This window comes from Bos taurus, chromosome 17 (genome assembly GCF_002263795.3).
Source record: "Bos taurus isolate L1 Dominette 01449 registration number 42190680 breed Hereford chromosome 17, ARS-UCD2.0, whole genome shotgun sequence".
In the NCBI taxonomy this organism is placed as follows: Eukaryota; Metazoa; Chordata; class Mammalia; order Artiodactyla; family Bovidae; genus Bos; species Bos taurus.
In genome coordinates this window covers 46,087,753-46,112,063 of record NC_037344.1, presented here as the reverse complement: position 1 = coordinate 46,112,063, position 24,311 = coordinate 46,087,753, and the positions used below count along the sequence as shown (strand labels likewise).

General features: G+C 45.3%; 1 protein-coding gene across 2 annotated transcripts in view; it reads left to right on the top strand.

Moving 5' to 3' along the window:
• Nucleotides 1-24,311, top strand: part of ADGRD1 (adhesion G protein-coupled receptor D1) — a 175,595-nt gene that overhangs the window by 93,678 nt on the left and 57,606 nt on the right. For both annotated transcript variants that reach the window (XM_005217662.5, NM_001034564.2), the window contains 1 exon segment: nucleotides 22,132-22,205. In XM_005217662.5, coding sequence (XP_005217719.2) covers nucleotides 22,132-22,205 — 74 coding nt within the window.

Genomic DNA, 24,311 nt, shown 5'->3' with positions numbered 1-24,311 from the left:
CCAGGCCACTGCTTTCCCCATCGGCTGAGTGCAGGCTCTGAAGCTAACCCCCATGTTGAAGTCCCAGCTCTGTCATAGGTTACTCTGTAACCTTGAGCTGGTTGCTAGAGGTCTCTGTTCTCAGTTTCCCCCTGTGTCTAATGGAAGCCGTTATGCTGTCTGCAGACAGGCATGAGGGCTATGTGAGCCCCAGGTGTGAAGCAGGTGTGGCAGGGCTGGCTGGTGAGTCAGTGGCTCTCAGGAGGGCGCCCTGAGGCCCACTCTCAGCATCGCTCGTTCACTTCCAGTCCACCCTTGTGGTTTTGCATGTCTGCACCCCACACACTTGTCTGCCTTCATACGCTTTTCTTTAACCTGCACATCTGCTCTTCTCTTCGTGGTCCAAAATGCTGGGAATGAAACGCTCATCATAGTATTTTCTGTGTTAGATGCAAATGTAACCAAGACATAGCCTTCATCCACGCACCCCCTGCAAAATGATCAGGTGCTCCTCGAGGGGTCAACTGAGCTGGCTTCTGGTGGCAGCTGAGTAGGGATGTTTGCCCTTCCTTCTGACCACATGGCATAACCGTGAGGCTGACCAGATGGCATAACATGTGGAGGACACATGCTTTGTGGGTTGGGTGTGTACCAGGGTCACCCCTGAGGACATCTGTGAGTGAAGGTGAGTCTGGTACCCAGCTCTGTTGGATGAGAGCAAGATGTGAGCCCCTCACCAAGGACTGGCTACATCTCTACTTGGGGCTGGTGGTGAGACTGAAAGTCTGTCACCCGAAGGAGAGGTGTCTGGGGAGGTGGAGCTGGGGGAGGTTGAGCAGTGGGAGGTGCACCAGGAGGAGACCAGAGCCAGCACTTGAAGCCTGAAGTAAGTCAGGGCTTATGAGGTTACCCTGGGTGGTGCAGCAAGGCATCCACCCACTGCTTCAGCTCTGTCTCATCCCTGTGAAACTAGGCAAAGATGCTTCATTTGCAAGGTATTTGGAGTGTGTATTGGATCTACGAGGTTCCAAGAATTTGTGCAGAAAGCTGGGAATTTAGCAACTCCCAGTTGCCTCAGTGGTAAAGAATCTGCCTGCCAGTGCAGGAGATGCGGGTTGGATCCCTGAGTCAGGAAGATCCCCTGGAGAAGGAAATGGCAACCCACTCCAGTGCTCTTGCCTGGGAAATCCCATGGACAGAGGAGTCTGGTGTGCTGCAATCCATGGAGTCACAAAACAGTCAGACAAGACTTAGGGAGTAAACGATGAAAACAACGTCTGGGACAGCACTGCACTTGTGGCTGCTGGTGGCCCGTTATGCAATAGAACAGCAGACCTCTTGTCTTTTCCACAAGAATTATCACCATCATCACCACCATCACCACATCATTATCATCAATGCAGTTCTCAAAACTCACTGGCTGCGTTTGTGGCAGGAAGTGCTGTGAACTGGGCAGCCAGGTGTTCTGGGGTTGCTCCAACTACAGTTTGAGTTGGATTTTCTAGTCCAGATTTCCAGATGCTGTGAACCACTCCTATGGTCCTCCACTTCTGATGTTCACCATCTGTGTTTAGCTGGAGGAACAAGGACGCGGTCTTCTTGGTGAGGCCGTACCAGTGTAACATTGAAGATTCTGCCGATACACCCCAGGAAATGAGAATTCATTGTCTCTTTCAATAGATTCCAACAAAGGCTGCTGGCATACTTCACTGTCTTTTCTACAATTTGATTTGACACAGAACTTGGGTGTTTGTATTTAAATGATAAATTTCCATCGAGAATCCTCTGTTGAAACAGACTGGGAAATCTGAGTAACGACATAGACTTGTCTGGAGTGTAAGATCTTTGGGACAGCAGTAAATGTCTGAATTTCTAAAGCTTCTTAACCTTTCTTCACTAATAAGGAGCTATTTAAAGGAAGGCACTCCCCTGGTGGCTCAGTGGGAAAGAATCCACCTGGCAATGCAGGAGACATGGGTTTGATCACTGGGTCAGGAAGATCCTCTGGAGAAAGAAATGACAACCCACTCCAGTATTCTTGCCTGGGAAATCCCATGGACAGAGAAGCCTGGCAGGCTATAGTCCTTGGGTTCGCAAAAGAGTCGGACATGACTTAGCGAGTAAATAATATGTAAGGGAAGAGAGGGGCTTCCCTTTTCCAGGATGCCTGGGACAATGAAATGAAATACTCACCTGAGAAGGGACTCAGGCTTGTTTCAAAGTATGTTTCCAAACCCATATCTCACCCAGCAGTTTTTAATTAAATGGTTCACACTGAGTTCTCCTCTTCCTCACATTTCTGCAGAAATCTCATCTTTTGTAGCCCGACCTGGTGAGTACTGATCTGAGAATTTCCAGATGACTCCTGGGGTCTGTTGGTAAGACCAAGAAAGACAAAGTGTCGGGAGGGGAGGGGGGTCCCAGGAGCAGAGCTGAGGGAGGTCACTGCCCACACCACATGGTGGAAAAGCTTTGCCTGTAAGTGATGCCCTCTGGAGGTGGCCACCTCCACCCAGGTGCTCACATTCCGTCTCTGGCTACTCTGAGTCTCATCCCAGAAGCCGGCTTAAGGGCTGGAGGAAGACAGGTGGGGCTGCAGCTGCAGGAGGGCCCGAGAGCCTGCACTGAGTTCAGCTCTGGAAGGGCTGGGGTCCTGAGCTGTTCTGGGGGTGCTCCTGCCTAGCCTCCTGCCACTCCACTGACCGTTGTAGTCACTCCTCATTCATCTCTCTCGTCTGCGCCTGGACTCAGCACAACTTCTGCTTGGGGCAGGAGCACTGGTCTTTGTGGAGGCGGAGTGACTGCTCCTGTTCACCGTCACAGAATAGCCAGCGACGCTTCCAGGGCTTTCCTCCTCCAGGGGCCGACGGACTTCTCTTTCAGTGAATGATCAGGAGGTGAAGGTGCATGGATTAGCTTAGACCCAAGTCACGTGGAGCTGTCGAGAGAAAAGGAGAGTGAGGAGAGACCCACTAGAGTGAAGTCGGGGGAAACCGAGAGGTGTGAGGGCAGATTCCGAGCATCCAGAGTAATGGGAATCAAGGGTGCTATCCTTTCTTGGTGGCTTTATGGAATCGAGTCAGGAAGACGGTTTCATGAACTCTTTAGGGGATCATAGGAGCCTCTGGAGGGGTGAAGGACAGTTGTGACATCACCCACCGGACCGGCTGATCCTGTGGTGGACTGAGCGCTCCCTGCGCAGTGCGTTCAGGAGCTGCGCCCCAGGCATCTCAGCCCTTGTTCACAGCACAGAACTCACTTGAGGGATATTCCGCCAGCCGCAGGGTCCCCTCACATGCACAGAGCCTGGGCCTGTTCTCTCTCAGATCCAGGCACTGAGACCTCCCCTGTAGGGTGTGGGTTTTCCAAAACATCATTTCCAGTGTTTCTTGCATTTGCCTTTCCGACATTCCTCATGGCACTGCCGCTGTCATGGCAGAACCAGGAGTGTTCACCGGCCGGATCCCCTCCTCGCTGCCGTCTGTTGGCTTTTTCTTTCGTTGTCCTGTGCACTCACATTTGCATCTTCCTTTTTGTCGTATTTACATCACGACAAATGAGAAGTGTTTTTTTTTTTTTTTTTCTTGGAAATGCTTCTTGATCCAATGCTGCTAAATTCTAGCAAAGTACTATGCCAGATCAGGAAGAGGTTTATCTTTAAGTAAGAGCCTTGTGTTGAAGCAAACATGGTGGTTTGGAAAAAAAAATCTCAAATGGCTTTTATACCATGAGAATAACAGGTGTTCATTTCACAAGTAATTGGTCGTGTTCATATTTTAGGACCTTCGGGATCTGGCTTACAAAATCATTTTCTGTGAACTGTTCACATTGAAATCTTTAATTCTTCCCATTGAAATGCAAATGTTGTCTGGCAGAGACGGAGTGTCAGCGAGATGATTCATATCCCTGTGGATTGCAACACCGTTTTGCCAGTTTTGTATCTATTAAGTAAATTTATTTGAGTGTTCCTGATGGTCTCATAGATGCATGATTCTTTGAATTTTCCTTTGAAGTGATACTAACATTTAATGATTGCTTCATTCATTAATGAGTTAGATAATATAGTTTATAGATATTCATTTTATATGGCTTCTCTGCTGGCTCAGATGGTAAAGAATACGCCTGACCGTGCAGGAGACTCGGGTTGGATCCTTGGGTCTGGAAGATCCCCTTGAGGAGGAAATGGCCACCCACCCCAGCATTCTTGCCTGGGAAATCCCATGGACAGAGGATCCCGGTGGGCTACAGTCCATGGGGTTGCAGAGTTGGACATGACTTAGCCACTAAACGACAATAATTCATTTTAATTCTACAACATCATATGGAAAAACTCAAATGGACTTTTTGGCCAACCCAGTTTATCTGTTTGAGAGTCATGGTTTTACCCTTTTCAAAGGTAGGCTTTTAATATATGGGAAGAGAACTTCAAGGGAAAGGTTTTATGCATTCTCTCTTGCTTTAAGAAAAGAATGTTTTTACATTTGTGAGTTTAAGGCCTGGGGAAATTTGGGTTAAACTGTATGGCTTCCCTGATAGCTCAGTTGGTAAAGAATCCGCCTGCAATGCAGGAGATCCTGGTTCAATTCCTGGGTCAGGAAGCTTCCCTGGAGAAGGGATAGGCTACCCACTCCAGTATTCCTGGGTTTCCCTTGTGGCTCAACTGGTAAAGAATCCGCCTGCAATGCGGGAGACCTGGGTTCAATCCCTGGATTGGGAAGATCCCCTGGAGAAGGGAAAGGCTACCCACTCCAGTATTCTGGCCTGGAGAATTTCACGGACTGTATAGTCCACGGGGTCACAAAGAGTCAGACACGACTGAGCGACTTTCAGTGTCACTTTCATATATAATATATGAGCTAGCAAAATAGAATAGCAAACAGGAATGTGGGAAGCAAAGACGATTAACAGGAATGTCTCACAGTACACACTAAAGAGAGTTCTTAGACTGTTCAAGAATGCAAATTGTGGGCTTCTAAACTCCTACTTTCTTTTCTAAGTAAAATTGCTCTTCATTCATGAAAAATAACATCATTTTAATGTGGTTTATTAGAGGGTTAAAGGCTGCAAACCTGATTTATTATTATTAACAGCCACAGAACCAGGCTGTAAAACAGATCAGAATTTTATAACCTTTAAACCTATCTTGTTATTTGCATAGAAATTAAAGTATTACACTCCCTGGGACCTGCCCATGTGACCCCCAGGGGCATACCTGTAATTGAAATTTCCTGATTATGTGCAAATCCTAAAAGTTTTTACGCTGAGAGTTCTGCTTTGTAGTTTGTGATATGAAAATTATATTTTTCCCTCCCATCTGAGGATGCATATACATGAGGCACCATTCACCTGTTTTAATTGAAAACTCTTTTCAGAGGTACATTCGAGATTATAGTTGAGTTTATAGTCCTGGAAGCTTTTCAGGCTGTAGGAAAACATTCCACTGGGTGAGAGCAAGAATCGATGTAGTTGATTGATTTAGGGACCACCGCCCTTCCTTTTCCCTTCGTGGAGACAGTTGTCAGGGCGGGAGAGAAGGGCAGCAAGTTCATTTGAGGAAGATCAAACAGATCAGTGTTGAAGCCATATTTTAAGTCTAGCTTCTTTTTTTCCCTTCTTGTATCACAGTTCAAATAACATTAAAGTTTGTGAAGTATCTTTGAAAAATTCAACCCAGGTATCCAGGGAAAAAATTTTTTAACACAAATATTCTATGAGCAAGAAGCATGTGGGAAGAAAAATTTTCCAGAAGGAGACCTGGAGGCAAAAGCTGACCACTTTGATGTGGGTGTGGGATGGACTCTGACATGGAGGGGCGGGGCACGGAAGCCTGTGGACCGACCCTCTGTGGGGCCATCGCTTCCCTTTGTTCTGGCCCAGACCACACAAGAGATACTTGTGCTTCAAAGTGGGAACAAAACACACACATCTCAGGATGCAAAGATGGGCGTTAATGTAGCAACCAGGGCCCCGGGAGATGGAAGGAGGCCCCGGGGAGGAAGTGAGGGAGCCTACCCAGCCTACGCCAGGGTCTGCCTGCATCTGTCTGTGCTGGGCTTGCCTGGGACTCATACATGGTGACAAATAGTTGAGATCCAAGGTACTGGGAGGAAGGAAGGATAACTACAAATCCGGTAGTATTGTCCCCAGCAAGGAGAGTAACAGTATATCACCTGTGACCCCCTTAGCTGGCTTACTGACAAACTTCTGTGTTCCTCTGCAGATTTCATCTAATCAAAATGAGGCTTAAATATTAAAATCCCCGGCTTAATGGTTGGGGACATTTTATCTCCTGCTTGAGTTGTGTTTATTCCAGCTAGAAAGCTTGGCTGGGTGATTGCTGATCCGATGCTAAACTTATTTTTTTTTTTTTAATTGGGGTAGAGTTGTTTTACAATGTGGTGTTAGTTTCTGCTGTACAACAAAGTGAATCAGCTCTATGTATACATGTAACCCCTCCCTCTTGACCCTCTCTGCAGCTGCCTCATCCCACCCATCTGGGTCATCACAGAGCTGTGGAGCTGAGCTCCCTGCTATACAGCGGATTGTATGGTACCATCCCATGAGCTATCTATTTACATCTACCTATAGAGATGGTAGTGTATATATGTCAGTCTCAGTCTCCCAATTCATCCCCCCTCTTTCCTCCACAACACTGGGTCCACACATCTGTTTTCTACATCTGCATCTCTATTTCTGTCCTGAAAATGGGGTTTTAAAACCATTTGTTTTGGGATAATGCTCGATTCACCAGAACATCACTGAAATCAAGGTGCAGAACCATCTTACCACCCAAAACATCTCCTTTGGCTGTACTTCCTTCCCCTCACCATCCCTCATTCCTGGCAACCAACAATCTGTTTTCCGTCTTTATGGTTTTGTCATTTTGAAAAGGGTGCCTAAATAGAAGCATACAGATGTCGCCTTTTGAAACTGGCTTTCTTCACTCAACTTAATGCCCATGAGATCCATGCAAACTGTCAACGTGTATCACTAGCTTAAACCCTTTTGGCCAAATAGTCATCTGGGGTCTAGATAAACTGCATTGTGTTTAGCCAGTCACCCACTGAGGGATGTTTTAGTTGTTACCCGGTTTTGATTATTACAAGTAAAGCTGTAATTCTACTTCTTGCGTGGAAGTAGTTTCTATTTTCCCAGGAGTACAATTGCAGGATCATGGGATAAGTATTTTCAATATTTCTTAAAACTTCCAAACTCTTTTTTAGAGTGGCTGCGCCATTTCACATTCCCACCAGCAGTGTATGAGCAATTTAGTTTCTCTGCATCTTTGCCAGTGTTCGGTTCAGTCTTTTATTTGAGTTGTTCTCATTGTGGTCTGAATTTGAATTTCCCTGAGGGTTAGTGATGCTGAAAATCTTGTCTTCTGCTTATTTGCCATCTGTGTATCCTCTTCAGTGAAATGTCTGTTCATGCCTTTTCTCCCTTTTCTAATTGGATTCTTTTTTTTTTTTTTTAAACAATTGAGTTTTGAGAATCCTTTATGTATGCTTGATATGACTCCTCTGTCAGATGTATGGTTTGCAAATATTTCTCCTAGGCTGTAGTTCATCTTTTTATCCTCTTAACAGGGTCTTCCACAGAGTGTGAAGTGTTTAGTTTTTATGAAGCCCGATTTATTTATTTTTCAATTTTATGGCATGTATTTTTGGCGTCATAGCTCAGTACTCTTTAATGAACTCTAGGTACTGAAGGTTTTCTCCTGTTATCTTCTAAACGTTTTCTAGTTTTATGTTTTAGATTTAATGAAGGGCTTCCCTCGTGGCTCACTGGTAAAGAACCCGCCTGCCAGTGCAGGGGGACATGGGTTCTACCCCTGGTCCGGGAAGACCCCACATGCCACGGGGCAGCTAAGCCCCTGTGCCACAACTGCTGAGCCTGCACTCTAGAGGCCAGGGAACTGCGACTGCTGAGCCCATGTGCCACAACTACCGAAGCCCACTTGCCCTAGGAACCGTGCTCTGCAACAGGGGAGGCCCCTGCAAGGAGAAGCAGACATACCACAGCTTGAGAGCGACCCTCCTTGCCACAACTAGGGAAAAGCCTGCACAGCAGTGAAGACAGCACAGCCAAAAATAAATAGATAAATAAAAATTATCTTAAACATTTAATGTAGGATCTATTTTCTGTTAATTTTTGTGTAAGGTTGGGCTTTAGGTTGGATTATTGATTGACTGATTGTCCTATGGATGTCCAGTTGCTTTGGCATTATTTAGTGAAATAGCTAGCCTTCCTTCATTAAATTACTTTTGTTCTTTTGTCAAACGCCAGGTCACTGGATTTGTGTGGAGCTGCCTCTGGGTCTCTGCTCTGCCCCACTCATCTACTTGCTGATTGTCAGGATGTGTCTTTATAACTCATTTTCTTTCTGAAAATCCACCCTGTATATTATGGTGATATCATTAGCTCAGGCTCATGGGTTCATACAGAATGTATTTTGAGGCACTGTAAGAAAAATAATGGCATTTATTTCTTTTTTTAAGGCGTATATTTTCTCATGGGAGGAGATGATCCCAGAAAAACAAGGATTTCATGTTTTCCATAGAAAAGATATTTTTGCTACTTGAGTGAACTTGTCCTAATTCAGACAATTCCTTAGGTGTCTTCCGTTCTCCCCTCTTGGATTAGGAAGGAGAGGGCAAAGAGGGTCTCCTCTGAGATTTAAACCCTCCAGGGTCAAGGTGCCCCTTTTGGGTATAGCTGGCCTGGCTCTGAGGTCTGTGAGGCACCGTTCCCTGGGGGTTTTCTGGGGACACCTGCTGTCTCTGTGTTAACTTGAGGGGGGAATAAGTGGGTGAGGAGGGAGGTGGGGATAAACATGAGGGATCTGAGACCAGGGCAGTTGCCTTTGTTCTTTAATATTTCAGTCAAACTGGAAGCAAACCTATGTAGTGACCCCAGACTCTTGTGAGCCATGAATAAACAGCTGTCTAGCATCAAATAGTCCTGAGTGTGTGGCTCAACACAAGGTTTTCCTTGTGTTTTACAAGCAAGAATCTGGACTTCTCTGGTGGTCCAGCGGTTAAGAATCCACCCGCCAATGCAGGGGACTCGAGTTCCATCCCCAGCCCGGGAAGATCCCACATGCCACACGGCAGCTAAGCCCAAATGCCGCAGCTACTGAGCCTGCATGCCCTAGAGCCCACGCTCTGCAACTAGAGAACCCACCACAATCGGAAGCCTGGGCACCACAAGTAGAGAGGGGCCCCTACTTGTCACAACTAGAGAAAAGCTGGCCTAGCAACAAAGACTCAGCACAGCCAAAAAAAAAAACCCCAAACAACCAGCAACAACAAAAAACAAGCATCTTTGCAGCCCATTCATGTGAAATAGGGATGGAGACTTTTAGAAAGAACCCCAACCTCCAGGCTGACAAGAGCTCACAGCTGCCTTCGTCCCCACACATTCCTGCCTCTTTCTGCTTCTGTTTTCTGCCCCGCACTCTGCCTTCCCTGGGACCCATCTCTCTGAGACATCGCAGCTGTAAATACCACATGTGGGAACAGGCCTGGGGATGTGTATAGTTTATGTCAGCACATTGTCCACTGAGACAGTCCTGACTCCTGTTACCTGGGCCACAGGGATGATGTGAGAACATTTTCTGTTCAATTTGAAGCAGGCTGTTCTAATTCCAGATTCCTGTGTAACTTCTTGGGTTTTTTCCTTTTTTTTTTTTGCTGGAAGCAGCAAAGCAATTTTCTCTCTGCATGTTTCTCTCACCTGCCTTGTAGGTTTACACACCGAATATAAACCATGAATGTGAGAATCAAGAGGCTGGGGGCCTCACACTGGACCCATGAGATTTAACAGAGGAGAGAGGACTTGGGTCTGGAGATCACAGAGGATCACATTTAGAATTTAATTCCCTTCTGTCACCAGACCTGCCCCTGCCCAGAACTCCACAGGGACAGTGAAGGCGGAAAAACTCAAGTTTCCTGCAGGTGTGGGACTCCGCCGTCCCCAGGCCTCTGGATGGGGTCCTTGGTGGGCATCTCTGACCCGCTCCTGATGGCCATGGGTGTGCTGATGTGTCCCGCCCAGGCCCTTCTCGGTGTCTCCGGCTGTGCTCAGCTGCACGTGGAGGGAAGAGGCAGGTCGGGAGGCTGGGGTCCATCTGGGACTGAGGCCCAGCTGTCCTCTGAGGATGAGAACAAGTGTATGTTAGCGCCTCTGGGGCCATCCATGCATCGTGTAGTCAGGACGTGTCTGTCCACAGACAGGACAGACAAACTTAAGCCCAAAGGAGCTTCTGTTGGCTGGTGGGCCTTGAAGGGTTCGTGCTGACTAACAGCCGTGCACACATGCCTGCAGCTCTGGGTGGGGGGCGGGGGTGCGCTAAGACCCCTGCCATTGCTTCTATTCTTCAGTTGCTCAGTCATGTCCAACTCTCTGAGACCCCCTGGACTGCAGCATGCCAGGCTTCCCTGTCCTTCACCGTCTACCTGAATTTGCTTAAGCTCACATTGACTTGGTGACATCATCTAACCATTTCATCCTCTGTCATCCCCTTCTCCTCCTGCCTTCAATCTTTTCCAGCATCAGGGTCTTTTCCAATGAGTCAGCTCTTTGCATCAGGTGGCCAAAGTCTTGGAGCTTCAGCTTCAGCATCAGTCCTTACAATGAGTATTCAGGGTTGATTTCCTTTAGGATTGACTGGTTTGATCTCCTTGCTGTCTGAGGGACTCTCAAGAGTCTTCTGTAGCACCACAGTTTGAAAGCATAAATTCTTTGGTGCTCAGCCTTCTTTCTGGTCCGCCTTTGCTTTACTAAGTGTCAAATTAAGGGACATAGTGCTCCATGTGTGTTTCTTGGCACAGTGATAGACAAGTGTCCTTCCAACTAATGCATAAGTTTAACTATATACAGTTGGCCCTCCATATCTGCCAGTTCCACATCCATAGAAACAACCAACCTCAGATGGAGAATATTGTAAACAAATTTCAGAAAGTTCCAAAAAAGAATATCAATTTGCCTTGCACTGACAACTATTTGCATAGCATTTACATTGTATTAGGATTATACATAAACTACAGATGATTTAAAGTATATGGGAGTTGCTTATTTTGAAGAATCCATGCATCCAGGGGATAAATCCCACTAGATCATAGTGTATGATCCTTTTAAATGTGTTCTGTTTAATGTGGGGTTCTGTTTGCCAGTGTTTGGTTGAGGACTTTTGTGTCTATGTTTATCAGTGATATTGATCAGTAATTTTCTTTTTTTGTGATATCTTTGTCTGGTTTTGGTATCAGGATGATGTTGACCTCATAGAATGAACTTGAGAGTGTTCTTTTCTCTGCAGTTTTTGGAAGAGTTTGAGAAGGGTGGGTGTTAGCTCTTTAAATGTTTGATGGAATTTGCCTGTGAACTCAACTGGTTCTGGACTTTGTTGAAAGATTTTTAATTACAGTTTCAATTTTATTACTTGTGATTTGTCTGTTTGTATTTCCTATTTCTTCTTGGTTCAGTCTTGGAAATTTGTACCTTTCTAAGAATTTGTCCATTTCTTCCAGGTTGTCCATTTTATTGGCCTATGCATGCTTATAGTAGTCTTTTATGATCCTTTGTATTTCTGTGGTGTCAGTTGCAATTTCTCCGTTTTCATCTCTAACTTTATTGATTTGAACTCTCTTTTTTCTTGATGGGTCTGGCTAAAGGTTTATCAATTTTGTTTATCTTCTCAAAGAATCAGCTTTTAGTTTCATTGATTTTTTTTCAAGATTTTTTTTTCATATAGACCATTTTTACAGTCTTTATGAATTTGTTACAATATTGCTTCTGTTTTATGTTTTTGTTTTTTGGCCCCGGGGCATGTGGGATCTTAGCTCTCTGACTGGGGCCCAGACTCATGTCCCCTGCAATGGAAGGTGGATTCTTTACCACTAGGCCACCAGGGAAGTCCTAGTTTTATTAATTTTTGCCAATGTTTTCTTCATTTCTGTTTCATTTTTGTGCTGACTTTTATGATTTCTTTCCTTCTACTAACTTTGGGTTTGGTTTGTTCTTCTTTAGTTGCTTTAGGTATAAATTTAGGTTGTTTAGTTGAGATGTTTCTTGTTTCTTGAGGTAGGATTGAATCGTTATAAACTTCCCTCTTAAAACTGCTTTTGCTGCACCCCATAGGTTTTGGGTTGTTGTGTCTTTGTGGTCATTTGTTTCTATGTATTTTTTGATTAGATGCTGAGCATCACTAATGTTGACTGGAAACAATAGTCACAACCTAAAAGTTGAGAGTTATGTTTTGTTTGGTGGGGATTTTTAGGACTTCAAGCCTGGGACACAGCATCTCAAGTGACCCCAAGAGAACTGTTCTGAGGAGCTGGTGGGAAGGAGTCAGGTTATATAGACATTGGCAACAAGGGGCAGGTAGGTTGAACAACAAAATATTGAGGAAAACCAGATATCTCAAGTTAAGGACTTTAGTACTTTTCTATATATGGGAAGATGTAAGAGTCTGGGCTTACTGAAATCATTCCTTTCGTATGCATCTCAGCTCTCTGGGGCGAGCATCCTGTTTTTTTTTTGTATCCCCAGGCTCCTCGGTGCTCACAGTAGGGAGTGGCTGCAGCTTGCTGCCAAATCACAGGCCTCATTCTTCCTGGGCCCCCTCTGGGCTCAGAAACTCACATTTGGAGGGCCGGAATTGCTGATAGGTGTAACATCCTTGTTTATTGATATGGTGGGAAACACCCCATTTCTCACTAATTATTAGAGAAATGCAGATCAAAACAATGAGGTGTCACCTCACACTGGTCAGAATGGCCATCATCAGAAGTATCTACAAACAATAAATGCTGGAAAGGGTATGAAGAAAAGGGAACCCTCTTGTTCAGTTAATGGGAATGTAAGTTGATACAGCCACTATGGCAAACACTACGGAGGTTCCTTAAGAAAATACAAATAGAACTACCATGTGACTCAGCAATCCCACTACTGGGCATAAACCTGAGAGAACCCATAATTCAAAAAGACACTTGCATCCCGGTGTTCATTGCAGCCCTATTCACAATAGCCAAGACATGGAAAGAATGTACATGTCTATCAGCAGATGAATGAATAAAGAAGATGTGGTACATATATACAGTGGAACATTACTCAGTCATAAAAGAAACAAAATTGGGTCGTTTGTTGAGAGATGAATGAACCTAGAGTCTGTCATAAATCAGAAAGAGAAAAACAAATCTCATATATTAATGCATACATGTGGAATCTAGAAAAATGGTACAGATGAACCTATTTGCAGGGCAGAAATAGAGACGCACACATAGAGACCTGACGTGTGGACACAGCAGGGAAGGAGAGGGTGGGACAAACTGAGAGAGTCGCATTGATATTTATACACCACAGTGTGTGAAACAGACAGCTCGTGGGAAGCTGCCGCACAGCACAGGGAGCTCAGCTCGGGGCTCTGCAACGACCTAGAGGGGTGGGGTGGGCACTGGGAGGGAGGTCCATGAGGGGAGGGGATGTGTGTATACATATAGCCAACTCACGTCGTTGTACAGCAGAAACTAACACACCATTGTAAAGCAACTCTACTTGCCCCCCCTCCCCCTCCAGATATACTGTCCTGTCTGCCTAGATGATAAAGGAAGGCATTGACCTTGCTTGTGAAGCTCTCCTCAGTCCCACAGCAACTGGGATAGGAATGAGCAGATCCTGCCTCCTAGTTCGAGGGCAGTTTGGCAAGTGATGCTCTCATCTCATTTAAAGGGCCTCTGTGGTTGTTTAGTCGCTCAGTCGAGTCTCCCTTTGCAACCCCATGGACTGCAGCATGTCTGTATCTGACCACAAACAAAAAAACAAAACAACCCCCATAGAAATAGATGCCCAATGGCACAAAGCAAAAGCCCAAAATGATATGGAAAGTGACATGGATATGATGTAGCTTTTGAATTTTATTGTTTGTTTTATGGTTTATCTCTTAATTATTAAGAATTTCATGAGGGTGCTGGTGGGATAACGTGTCTTACAGACACATATCAATAGCATGAAGCCCTGGCTGAATCACGACATTTTTAGATGCTCTCCTGAGATTTTAAGCAAATGATCTTTTCTAATACATAAAGTGGGAGTAACGATTCCTACTTCAGAGCGGTATTGTGAATTAAAAGTTGTAAGTACTCATCTACCATGTTCAATCCGTAATAGGCGCTCAGTGAATAGACTCTATACTGATTATTCTATGGTTAGAATTTTCAATGATTCTCGATAAAGCCAATCCAAGATTTTAAAAAAAAGTATATGGGAGGATGTGTGTAGGTTATATGCAAAAACCACACCGTTTTGTATAAGGCACTTGCGCATCCATGGATTTGGGTGTCCTCGGGGGTCCTAGAACAAGTCCCCCATGAATACCCAGGGACAATTGTCCTTGAATGAAAAGCAAGCAAGTTTCTAAATGAGGAACATTCATAGGCTGCTGTGGGGTAGATTTTCTCTCTTCTAAGGTGTGTCTCTCAGATAGAGACCTCTTGCCGAACCTGCAGCAGACAGTGAACACCTGATTAATCCCACTTGCTTCTCCCCAAATGGGAAACCCTTATGGTTGTTTGCGGGAGTCTCAGATCCCATAGGAGACGTTCCCTGGGGCCCATGTAGCCTTTTCCCCATGGGACTTTGGTGCTTAGGAAGAGATGTCTGGTGAAGAATCAGACTTTCCCTGTGGACCGCAGGGCTCTGCAGGGTCCTCAGCCTCAGGGCCCAGGGAGGTCAAGGTGGCTGCTGCTTTTCCCCCTTCCCAATGGGGACCCCCGTTTCCTGGGTCCTGGGATGACTGATGGGGATGGTTTTCACGATGGCCAGACAGCATCTCCCACATCTCTCTGGGAAAGTGGGCCATGACCTGGCGGACCCGCCCTCCTTTCTCAGGCAGCACCATGCCCGGTGCGTTCACACACGCCCTTCCTTCCTCCTGTGCTCCTGGGAACTGTCTAGTCTTTCCTGGAGGCGTGCTGAGAGCCTTTGTTCCATTTTGGCTGCAGATTCCAAACAGAAGGAGGGGATCTGCTTTTCCCATCGCAGGAGCCCAGCCGGGAGGAACCCAGACGGGGTTTCCTGTTTCGGGTGTGATCCTGGCCCTAGATCCCGGGGAGCGCCGTCTGCTCTCCACCCTGCCGACCACACAGGCGCTTGGCTTCTGGGTTGTGCCTGATTTTTAAATTCCCCTTGAAGAGTGATTTAGGTCCAGTGTCAGAGGGTCAGGGCTCCAGTCTCTGTTCCGCTCCCACGTGGAAATACTTCCTCGTGCTCAGAGCAGGGCTGGCGATGAGAGAAGGGGTGGCTCCTCTTCCTGGGGAAGCCCTCAGGGCCTCGGACAACGTTGCTGGCTTGCTCCTTCTAGTCCTGGCTGCCCTAATGTTTATTCCATTACACAAGCATCACACAAATGCATTCCTTGTTTAAAAATGGTGCATAGTAAACAAATGGGACCTAATTAAACTTAAAAGCTTTTGCAAGGCGAAGGAAGCCATGACAAAATGGAAAGACAGCCTACTGAAGGAGAAAAGGTATTTGCAAATGATATGGCTGATAAGGGGTTAATATCCAAAGTATACAAACAGCTCACACAATTTGACATTTAAAAATAGGCAGAAGAACTGAATAGATGTTTTTCCAAAGAGGAAATGCAGATGGTCAACAGGCATGTGAAAAGATTCCTAACATCTCAAGTCACCAGAGAAATGTAGATCCAAACCTTGAGGAGTTATCACATCACACCTATCGGAAAATGGCCATCATCAAAAAGTAACACAAAGAGCAAATGAGGATGTGGGGAAAAGGGAAAATGCTGTTGGTGAGAATGGAAACTGGTGCAACCACTGGGGAAAAGGGTATGTTGTTGTTCGGTTGCTAAGTCGTGTCTGGCTCTTTGCAACCCCATGGACTGCAGCACACCAGGCCTTCCTGTCTCTCACCGTCTCCCAGAGTTTGCCCAAGTTCATGTTGATTGAATCAGAAAATAGTATAGAGATTCCATAAAAAACTGAAAATAAGAACTGCCATATATATGACCCAGCAATTCCACTCCTGGGTGATGTCTAAAAAAAAACCCCAGAGCACTAATTTGAAAAGATACACGCACCCCAATGTTCACAGCAGCATTTACAATCTCCAGGGTATGGAAGTCCGTTAACAAATGGATAAAGGAGATGTGGTATATATACACAATGGAATACTTCATTTCAATTTAGTCGCTCAGTCATTTCCAACTCTTTGTGACCCCGTGAACTGCAGCACGCCAGGCCTCCCTGTCTATCACCAACTCCTGGAGTTTACCCAAACTGATGTCCATTGAGTTGGTGATGCCATCTAACCGTCTCATCCTCTGTCGTCCCCTTCTCCTGCCTTCAATCTTTCCCAACATCAGGGTCTTTTCAAATGAGTCAGCTCTTTGCATCAGGTGGCCAAAATATTGGAGTTTCAGCTTCAACATCAGTCCTTCCAATGAACACCCAGGACTGATTTCATTTAGGATGGACTGGTTGGATCTCCTTGCAGTCCAAGGGACTCTCAAGAGTCTTATCCAACACCACAGTTCAAAAGTATCAATTCTTCTGCACTCAGCTTTCTTTATAGTTCCACTCTCACATCCATACGTAACTACTGGAAAAACTATAGCCTTGACTAGATGGACCTTTGTTGACAAAGTAATGTCTCTGCTTTTTAATATGCTGTCTAGGTGGGTCATAACTTTCCTTCCAAGGAGTATGCGTCTTTTAATTTCATGGCTTCAGTCACCATCTGCAGTGATTTTGGAGCCCCCCAAATAAAGTCAGCCACTGTTTCCACTGTTTCCCCATCTATTTCCCATGAAGTGATGGGACCGGATGCCATGATCTTCGTTTTCTGAATGTTGAGCTGTAAGCCAACTTTTTCACTCTCCTCTTTCACTTTCATCAAGAGGCTCTTTAATTCTTCTTCACTTTCTGCCATCAGGGTGGAGTCATCTGCATATCTGAGCTTATTGATATTTCTCCCGGCAATCTTGATTCCAGCTTGTGCTTCATGTAGCCCAGCGTTTCTCATGATGTACTCTGCATAGAAGTTAAATAAGCAGGGTGACAATATACAGCCTTGACGTACTCCTTTTCCTATTTGGAACCAGTCTGTTGTTCCATGTCCAGTTCTAACTGTTGCTTCCTGACCTGCATACAGGTTTCTCAAGAGGCAGGTCAGGTGGTTTGGTATTCCCCTCTCTTTCAGACTTTTCCACAGTTTATTGTGATCCACACAGTCAAAGGCTTTGGCATAGTCAATAAAGCAGAAATAGATGTTCTCCTGGAACTCTCTTGCTTTTTTGATGATCCAGAAAATGTTAAAAATTTGATCTCTGGTTCCTCTGCCTTTTCTAAAACCAGCTTGAACATCTGGAAGTTCATTGTTCACGTATTGCTGAAGCCTGGCTTTGAGAATTTTGAGCATTACTTTACTAGCGTGTGAAATGAGCACAGTTGTGTGGTAGTCTGAGCATTCTTTGGCATTGCCTTTCTTAGGGATTGGAATGAAAACTGACCTTTTCCAGTCCTGTGGCCACTGCTGAGTTTTCCAAATTTTCTGACATATTGAGTGCAGCACTTTCACAGCATCATCTTTTAGGATTTGAAATAGCTCAACTGGAATTCCATCACCTCCCCTAGCTTTGTACTTCCTAAGGCCCACTTGACTTCACATTCCAGGATGTCTAGCTGTAGGTGAGTGATCACACCATTGTGATTATCTGGGGCGTGAAGATCTTTGGAATACTTACTCAGCCGTAAAAAAGAATGAAATTTTGCCATATGCAGCAACGTGGATGGAGGGCATGATGCTAAGTGAAATAAGTCAGACAGAGGAAGACAGATACTGTGTGATATCACTTGTCAGTTCAGTTCAGTTGCTCAGTCGTGTCCGACTCTTTGCGACCCCATGAATCGCAGCACGCCAGGCCTCCCTGTCCATCACCAACTCCTGGAGTTCACTCAGACTCACGTCCATCAAGTCAGTGATGCCATCCAGCCATCTCATCCTCTGTCGTCCCCTTCTCCTGCCCCCAATCCCTCCCAGCATCAGAGTCTTTTCCAATGAGTCAACTCTTCGCATGAGGTGGCCAAAGTACTGGAGTTTCAGCTTTAGCATCATTCCTTCCAAAGAAATCCCAAGGCTGATCTCCTTCAGAATGAACTGGTTAGATCTCCTTATATCACTTGTAGGTGGAACCTAAAAGAATACAGCAAACTAGTGATTATAACAAAAGAGAAGCAGACTCACAGATATCGAGAACAAACTAGTGCTTGCCAGTGGGGAGAGGGAAGCGGGGAAGGGTACACAGTGGTGTTCTGAAGAGGTCTGGTGTTACTCAGGGCCAAGGAAGCCTTGCTGGTACTGGGTGGGGCTACCAGGTTCTTATTGTAGTTTTGACTTTATGGGTTTCACATGTTGCCATTTCCCCGCTAATGACCTTCTGTGGTTCTGAATGGCTGCAACCACAGGGCTGTCTGTGTCTGAGCACAAAGGCCACGGCAGACCGAGACAGGAGGAGGGGACAGAAGAGGGAGCCTCTTGCTAGCTTTTAGTGGTTCTCAAGTTCGTGTGGGAACCTCAAGTACTTGTGAAAACCCAGAGGCTGTTCCCACCCCCAGAGTTTCGGGTTCTGTGGTGGGGCCCTGGGATGCTGAGGCTTCTGTGGAGACCACACTTTTTTTTTTTTTTTTTAAAGGTTATACTCCATTTACAGTTATTATAAAATATTGGCTATATTCCCTGGGTTGTACAGCTTATCCTTGTGGATTGTGTTTATGTGTTAGTCGCTCAGTCATGTCTGACTCTTTGTGACCTCATGGACTGTAGCCCACCCGGCTTCCTTGTCCATGAAATTTCCCAGGCAAGAATACTGGAGCGGGTTGCCATTTTCTACTCCAGGGGTCTTCCTAACCCAGGGATCAAACCTGCATCTCTTGTGTTTCCTGCATTAGCAGGCAGGTTCTTTACCACTAGTGCCACCTGGAAAGCCCGTCCTTGTAGCTTATTTTATTTTTATTTATTATTTTATTGTTTTGTTTTTTAAAAAATTTTTTCTCCTTGTAGCTTATTTTATTCATGTTAAGTTGTTCACTCACTAAGTCATATCCAACTCTTTGCAACCTCATGGACTGCAGCACGCCAGGCTTCCCTGTCCTTCACTATCTCCCAGAGTTTGCTCAAATTCATGTCCATTGAGTAAGTGATCCTGTCTAACAATTTCATCCTCTGCTGCCCTCTTCTCCTTTTGCCTTCAATCTTTCCCAGCATCAGGCTCTTTTCCAATGAGCTGGCTCTTCGCCACAGGAGGCCAAAGTATTGGAGCCTCAGCTTCAGCATCAGTCCTTCCAATGAATATTCAGAGTTGATTTCCTTTAAGACTGCTGGTTTGATCTCCTTGTTGTCCAAGGGACTCTCAAGAGTCTTCTTCAGCATCACAATTTGAAGGCATTTATTCTTTGGTGCTCAGCCATCTTTACAGTCCAACCCTCACATCTGTACATGACTACTGGAAAAACTATGACTTTCACTATATGAACCTTTGTTGGCAAAGTGATGTTTTTGCTTTTTAATACATTGTCTAGGTTTGTCAGGAGAAGGCAATAGCACCCCACTGCAGTACTTTTGCCTGGAAAATCCATGGACAGAGAAGCCTGGTAGGCTGCAGTCCATGGGGTCGCTAGAGTCGGACATGACTGAGCGACTTCACTTTGACTTTTCACTTTCATGCATTGCAGAAGGAAATGGCAACCCACTCCAGTGTTCTTGCCTGGAGAATCCCAGGGACAGGGGAGCCTGGTGGGCTGCTGTTTCTGGGGTCGCACAGAGTCGGACACGACTGAAGCGACTTAGCAGCGGCAGCAGCAGCTAGGTTTGTCATAGCTTTCCTTCCAAGGAGTAACATCTTTTAATTTCATGGCTGCAGTCATCATCATTGTCTGCACTGATTTTGGAGCCCTAGAAAATAAAATCTGTCACTGCTTCCACTTTTTACCCTTCTTTTTGCCATGAAGTGATGGGACCGGATGCCGTGATCTTAGTTTTTTGAATGTTCGGTTTTAAGCCAATCGCCCCTCCTCCCTTTCCTCTACCCGCTGGTAACCACTAAACTTGTTCTCTATATCTGTGAGTCTGTCTCTTTTTTGTTATATTCACTTTGTTGTTGTTATTCAGTCAGTCGTGTCCAACTCTTTGCAGCCTCATGGACTACAGCATTCCAGGCTTCCCTGTCCTTTACCATCTCTTGGAGGTTGCTCAAACTCATGTCTGTTGAGTCAGTGATTCCATCCAACCATCTTGTCCTCTTTGTCCCCTTCTCCTCTTGCTGTCAGTCTTTCCCAGTATCAGGGTCTTTTCTAATGAGTCAGCTCTTTGCATCAGATGGCCAAAGCTTTAAAGCTTCAGTATCAGTCCTTCCAGTGAATATTCAGGATTGATTTCCTTTAGAATTGACTGGTTGGATCTCCTTGCAATCCAAGGGGCTCTAAAGAGTCTTCTCCAGCATCACGGTTCAAAAATATCTGTTCTTCGATGCTCAGCCTTCTTTATGGTCCAACTGTCACATCCATATATAACTACTGGAAAAACCATAGCTTTGATTATATGGACCTTTGTTAGCAAAGTAATGTCTCAGCTTTTTAATGTGCTGTCTAGGTTTGTCATAGCTTTTCTTCCAAGAAGCAAGTGTCTTTTAATTTCATTGCTGCAATCACCATCTTCAGTGATTTTGGAGCCTAAGAAAATAAAGCCTCTCACTGTTTCCATTGTTTCCCCATCTATTTGCCATGAAGTGATGGGACCAGATGTCATGATCTTCGTTTTTTGAATGTTAAGTTTTAAATCAGCTTTTTCACTCTCCTCTTTCACTTTCAGCAAGAGGCTCTTTAGTCCCTCTTCACTTTCTGCCATAAGAGTGGTGTCATCTGCATATCTGAGGTTATTGATATTTCTCCCAGCCATCTTGATTCCAGCTTGTGCTTTATCCAGCCCAGTATTTCGCATGATGTACTCTGCATATAAGTTAAATAAACAGCGTGACAGTATACAGCCATGATGTACTCTTTAAAAAATTTTGAACCAGTCTGTTGTTTCATGTCTGGTTCTGACTGTTGCTTCTTGACCTGCAGACAGGTTTCTCAGGAGGCAGGTAAGGTGGTCTGGTATTCCCATCTCTTGAGGAATTTTCCACAGTTTGTTGTGATCCACACAGTCAAAGCCTTTAGTGTAGTCAATGAAGCAGAAGTAGATGTTCTTCTGGGATTCTCTTGTTTTTTTCTATGATCCAACAGATGTTGGCTATTTGATCTCTGGTTCTTGATTTATCGACTGGGAATTGATTAGATACCGTTTATTCTGGTTTCCTATGGAGCTGCTGGCTTCCTGAGCTCCCTGGCAAGATTCTTGGAGAAGCCTCTGTGTGTTGCTGAGGGCAGAGCAGCTGATACCAGATACCCCGAGTTGGCATCCAGGAGTAACCTGGGAACGAGACTTTCTCTCTTAGGGGAGTGAGAATCCTAGTAACAGGGCTGTTGATGGATCTGTTCACTTGTTCATTGGTTCAATAAGTATTTAGTAAGCACGTGCTGTGTGCCAGACACTAGGGTAGGCACAGGGGATATGAGGAAACGAGATGCCACAGGTTCTCTGTGTGCAGGTTCTAGAGAGGAAGCTAGTAGACAAGGAAGTAAGTAAATATGCAACATTCTGCGTGATCAGTACTATGAAAAATGCAGTAAGAGGAAGGGGTAGGTTGAAACTGATTTGAATGGGCAGGTGGATCTCCTGAGGAGAGACCTGAAGGTAGGGAGGGTTGTCTTGGGGGAACAGCTTTCTAGCAGAAGGACCCAGCAAGTGCAAAGGACCTGAGTGCAAAGGAGCCCTGATTTGTGGGCAAAGGAGCGCCATGTGAGAGATGGGGCTGGGTGACCCACCTTCTCTGTCCACAAGGGTTGCAGTGGAAGGTCAAGGGCTTTGTGTGTCCACAACCTGGACTCTTGGGGGTCGCGAGCGTTTGGCTCTCCCACCAGTGTTGGCAGTTTGTCTTCCTGGCTGTATCATGAGCATTTGGCTTTCCCACCAGTGTTGGCAACTTGTCTTCCTGGCTGTATCATGAGGTGTGTCCATCCTCTCTCATTTCAGACTCAAAGGCAGTACACTGAGGCCACCAATGAGAGCAACCGAATCTTCCTGTATTGCGCCTTCCTGGACTTCAGGTACTGTCTGCGTGGGAGGGTCCCTGGGCGAGGAGGGGGCAGAGGAGGGGACGGAGGGAGTGGAGAGAAGAGTGAGGGAGATGGCCAGGATGTCCGTGCTCGATCACACACCCGACCAGATCATGATCTACTTTTATTTATTTATTTTTTTTGCTTCTTATATTCTCCTTTTCTTACTCCATTTGGATTTTTCTGTGTATTTTTGATACCATTTTTTATCTGCTATTGACTCCTGGTGTATACTTCCTTTTAACTTTTTTGTAAGGTTGCCCTAGAGGGCTTAGAATATATATCTTTAATTCATCTGTGTCTACCCGCCAATAATATTATACCACCTCACATGTACTCAGAGACAATACAACAATCGTTTCATAGCTGTTCTTGCCCATAATTAGTACTATTCTTATTATACATCGGAGAAGGCAATGGCACCCCACTCCAGTACTCTTGCCTGGAAAATCCATGGATGGAGGAGCCTGGTAGGCTGCAGTCCATGGGGTCGCTAAGAGTCGGACATGACTGAGCGACTTCACTTTCACTTTTCTCTTTCATGCGTTGGAGAAGGAAATGGCAACCCACTCCAGTGTTCTTGCCTGGAGAATCCCAGGGACGGCGGAGCCTGGTGGGCTGCCGTTTATGGGGTCACACAGAGTCAGACACGACTGAAGTGACTTAGCATTAGCATTATTATACATTTTATCTTTACAGATGTCATAAATGCACAGTATGTTGGGAGTATTGTTACTCTAGGTAATTAGTTGTCCTCTAAGGCAATTAAACTTAAGAAAGTGATAATTGTGGGGACTTCCTTGGTGGTCTAGGGGCTAAGACTCTGAGCTCCCAATGCAGGGGCTATGGGTTCAATCCCTGGTCAGAGAACTAGAGCCCAAATGCAGCAACTAAGACCCAGAGCAGTCAAATAAATAAATAAAAATAAATATTAAAAGCATAATAATTTCCCTTCATGTTTTCAATCTCCAGCTATTTTATCTCTTTGTGTAGAACACACTTTCTGTCTGGTATGTTCCCATAACTCCTCTTGTAGTGCGAGTCTGCTGGCAGCAAGTCCCGTTCTTATTTTTCTGAGAACGTGCACTTTTATTTTTGAAAGATGGTCTCACTGAGCTTAGAATTCTAGGTTATTTTTTTCCTAGCTTACACTTTAGCAAATGATAGCAGCAATATATTAAAGCATTATTCTTTTAAAAAATAAAACATTATTTAGAAAAGCACATGTCCTGTTGGACTTTGAGATCTTATCCTGATCTCCTTTCCTAGAGCCTGCAGTAACACAGAGGGCAGATTTTTGTGTGTATCTTTCAGTAACTTGTGCATGTCTTATATTTACATTCCCAGGAAACATATGGTTGTTTAGTTTCATGTTTCTTGCATTATTCCACCATCCTTTCTTGTGTGTGTTCTGCCCACATCTACAGAATACGCATAATATGAAGCATTTTCATATTTATATATACACATTCCATTTATGCATGTGGGTGAATGGTTTTCTGCTCAGATGCCAACTTCCTCGGTCACAGGGTGAGACGCATATTTTCCTGTTATTTGACATCGCTTGGCCTGGCTTCCATGGCAGATTTATTGACGCACAGACTGGGGAGCGAGGCTTCTTGTTTCCACGGGCTCCCTGGGATGCAGCTCTTTATGCAGGCAGAGGTGACACCACACGGGGCTCAGGTCCCCTGGCTAATGAAGACATCATCACGCCTTCGTGGCTCCGTTCGGGAAAACGTGACTTTCATGGTTGATTTTTAATTCATCGTCACTCTTGGCGTCTGTGCAAGGTGCACTTTCCACCCCTGTGATTGCGCTCCCCAAATTCTGTGCCTGCTAGTTTTCCGGTCACCCTCTAATTCAAGTATGGCATTCATATATTCAGTAGACAGAGGTCGCATACAGCCCAGCAGCGGGTGTCTCTGGCTTTCCTCAAGGAACGGAAGCCAGTTAGCCCTAACAGGTGGCATGGTTGGGGGAGTTCCTGCCCATCTCTAAGGCCCTTTTATTCTGATCTCATTGGGGGGTGGCGGCCCTAAACTGATCGGTTCCAGTGGTCTGGCTGTGCTGTCTGGTCTCTGCTAAATGCCCCCA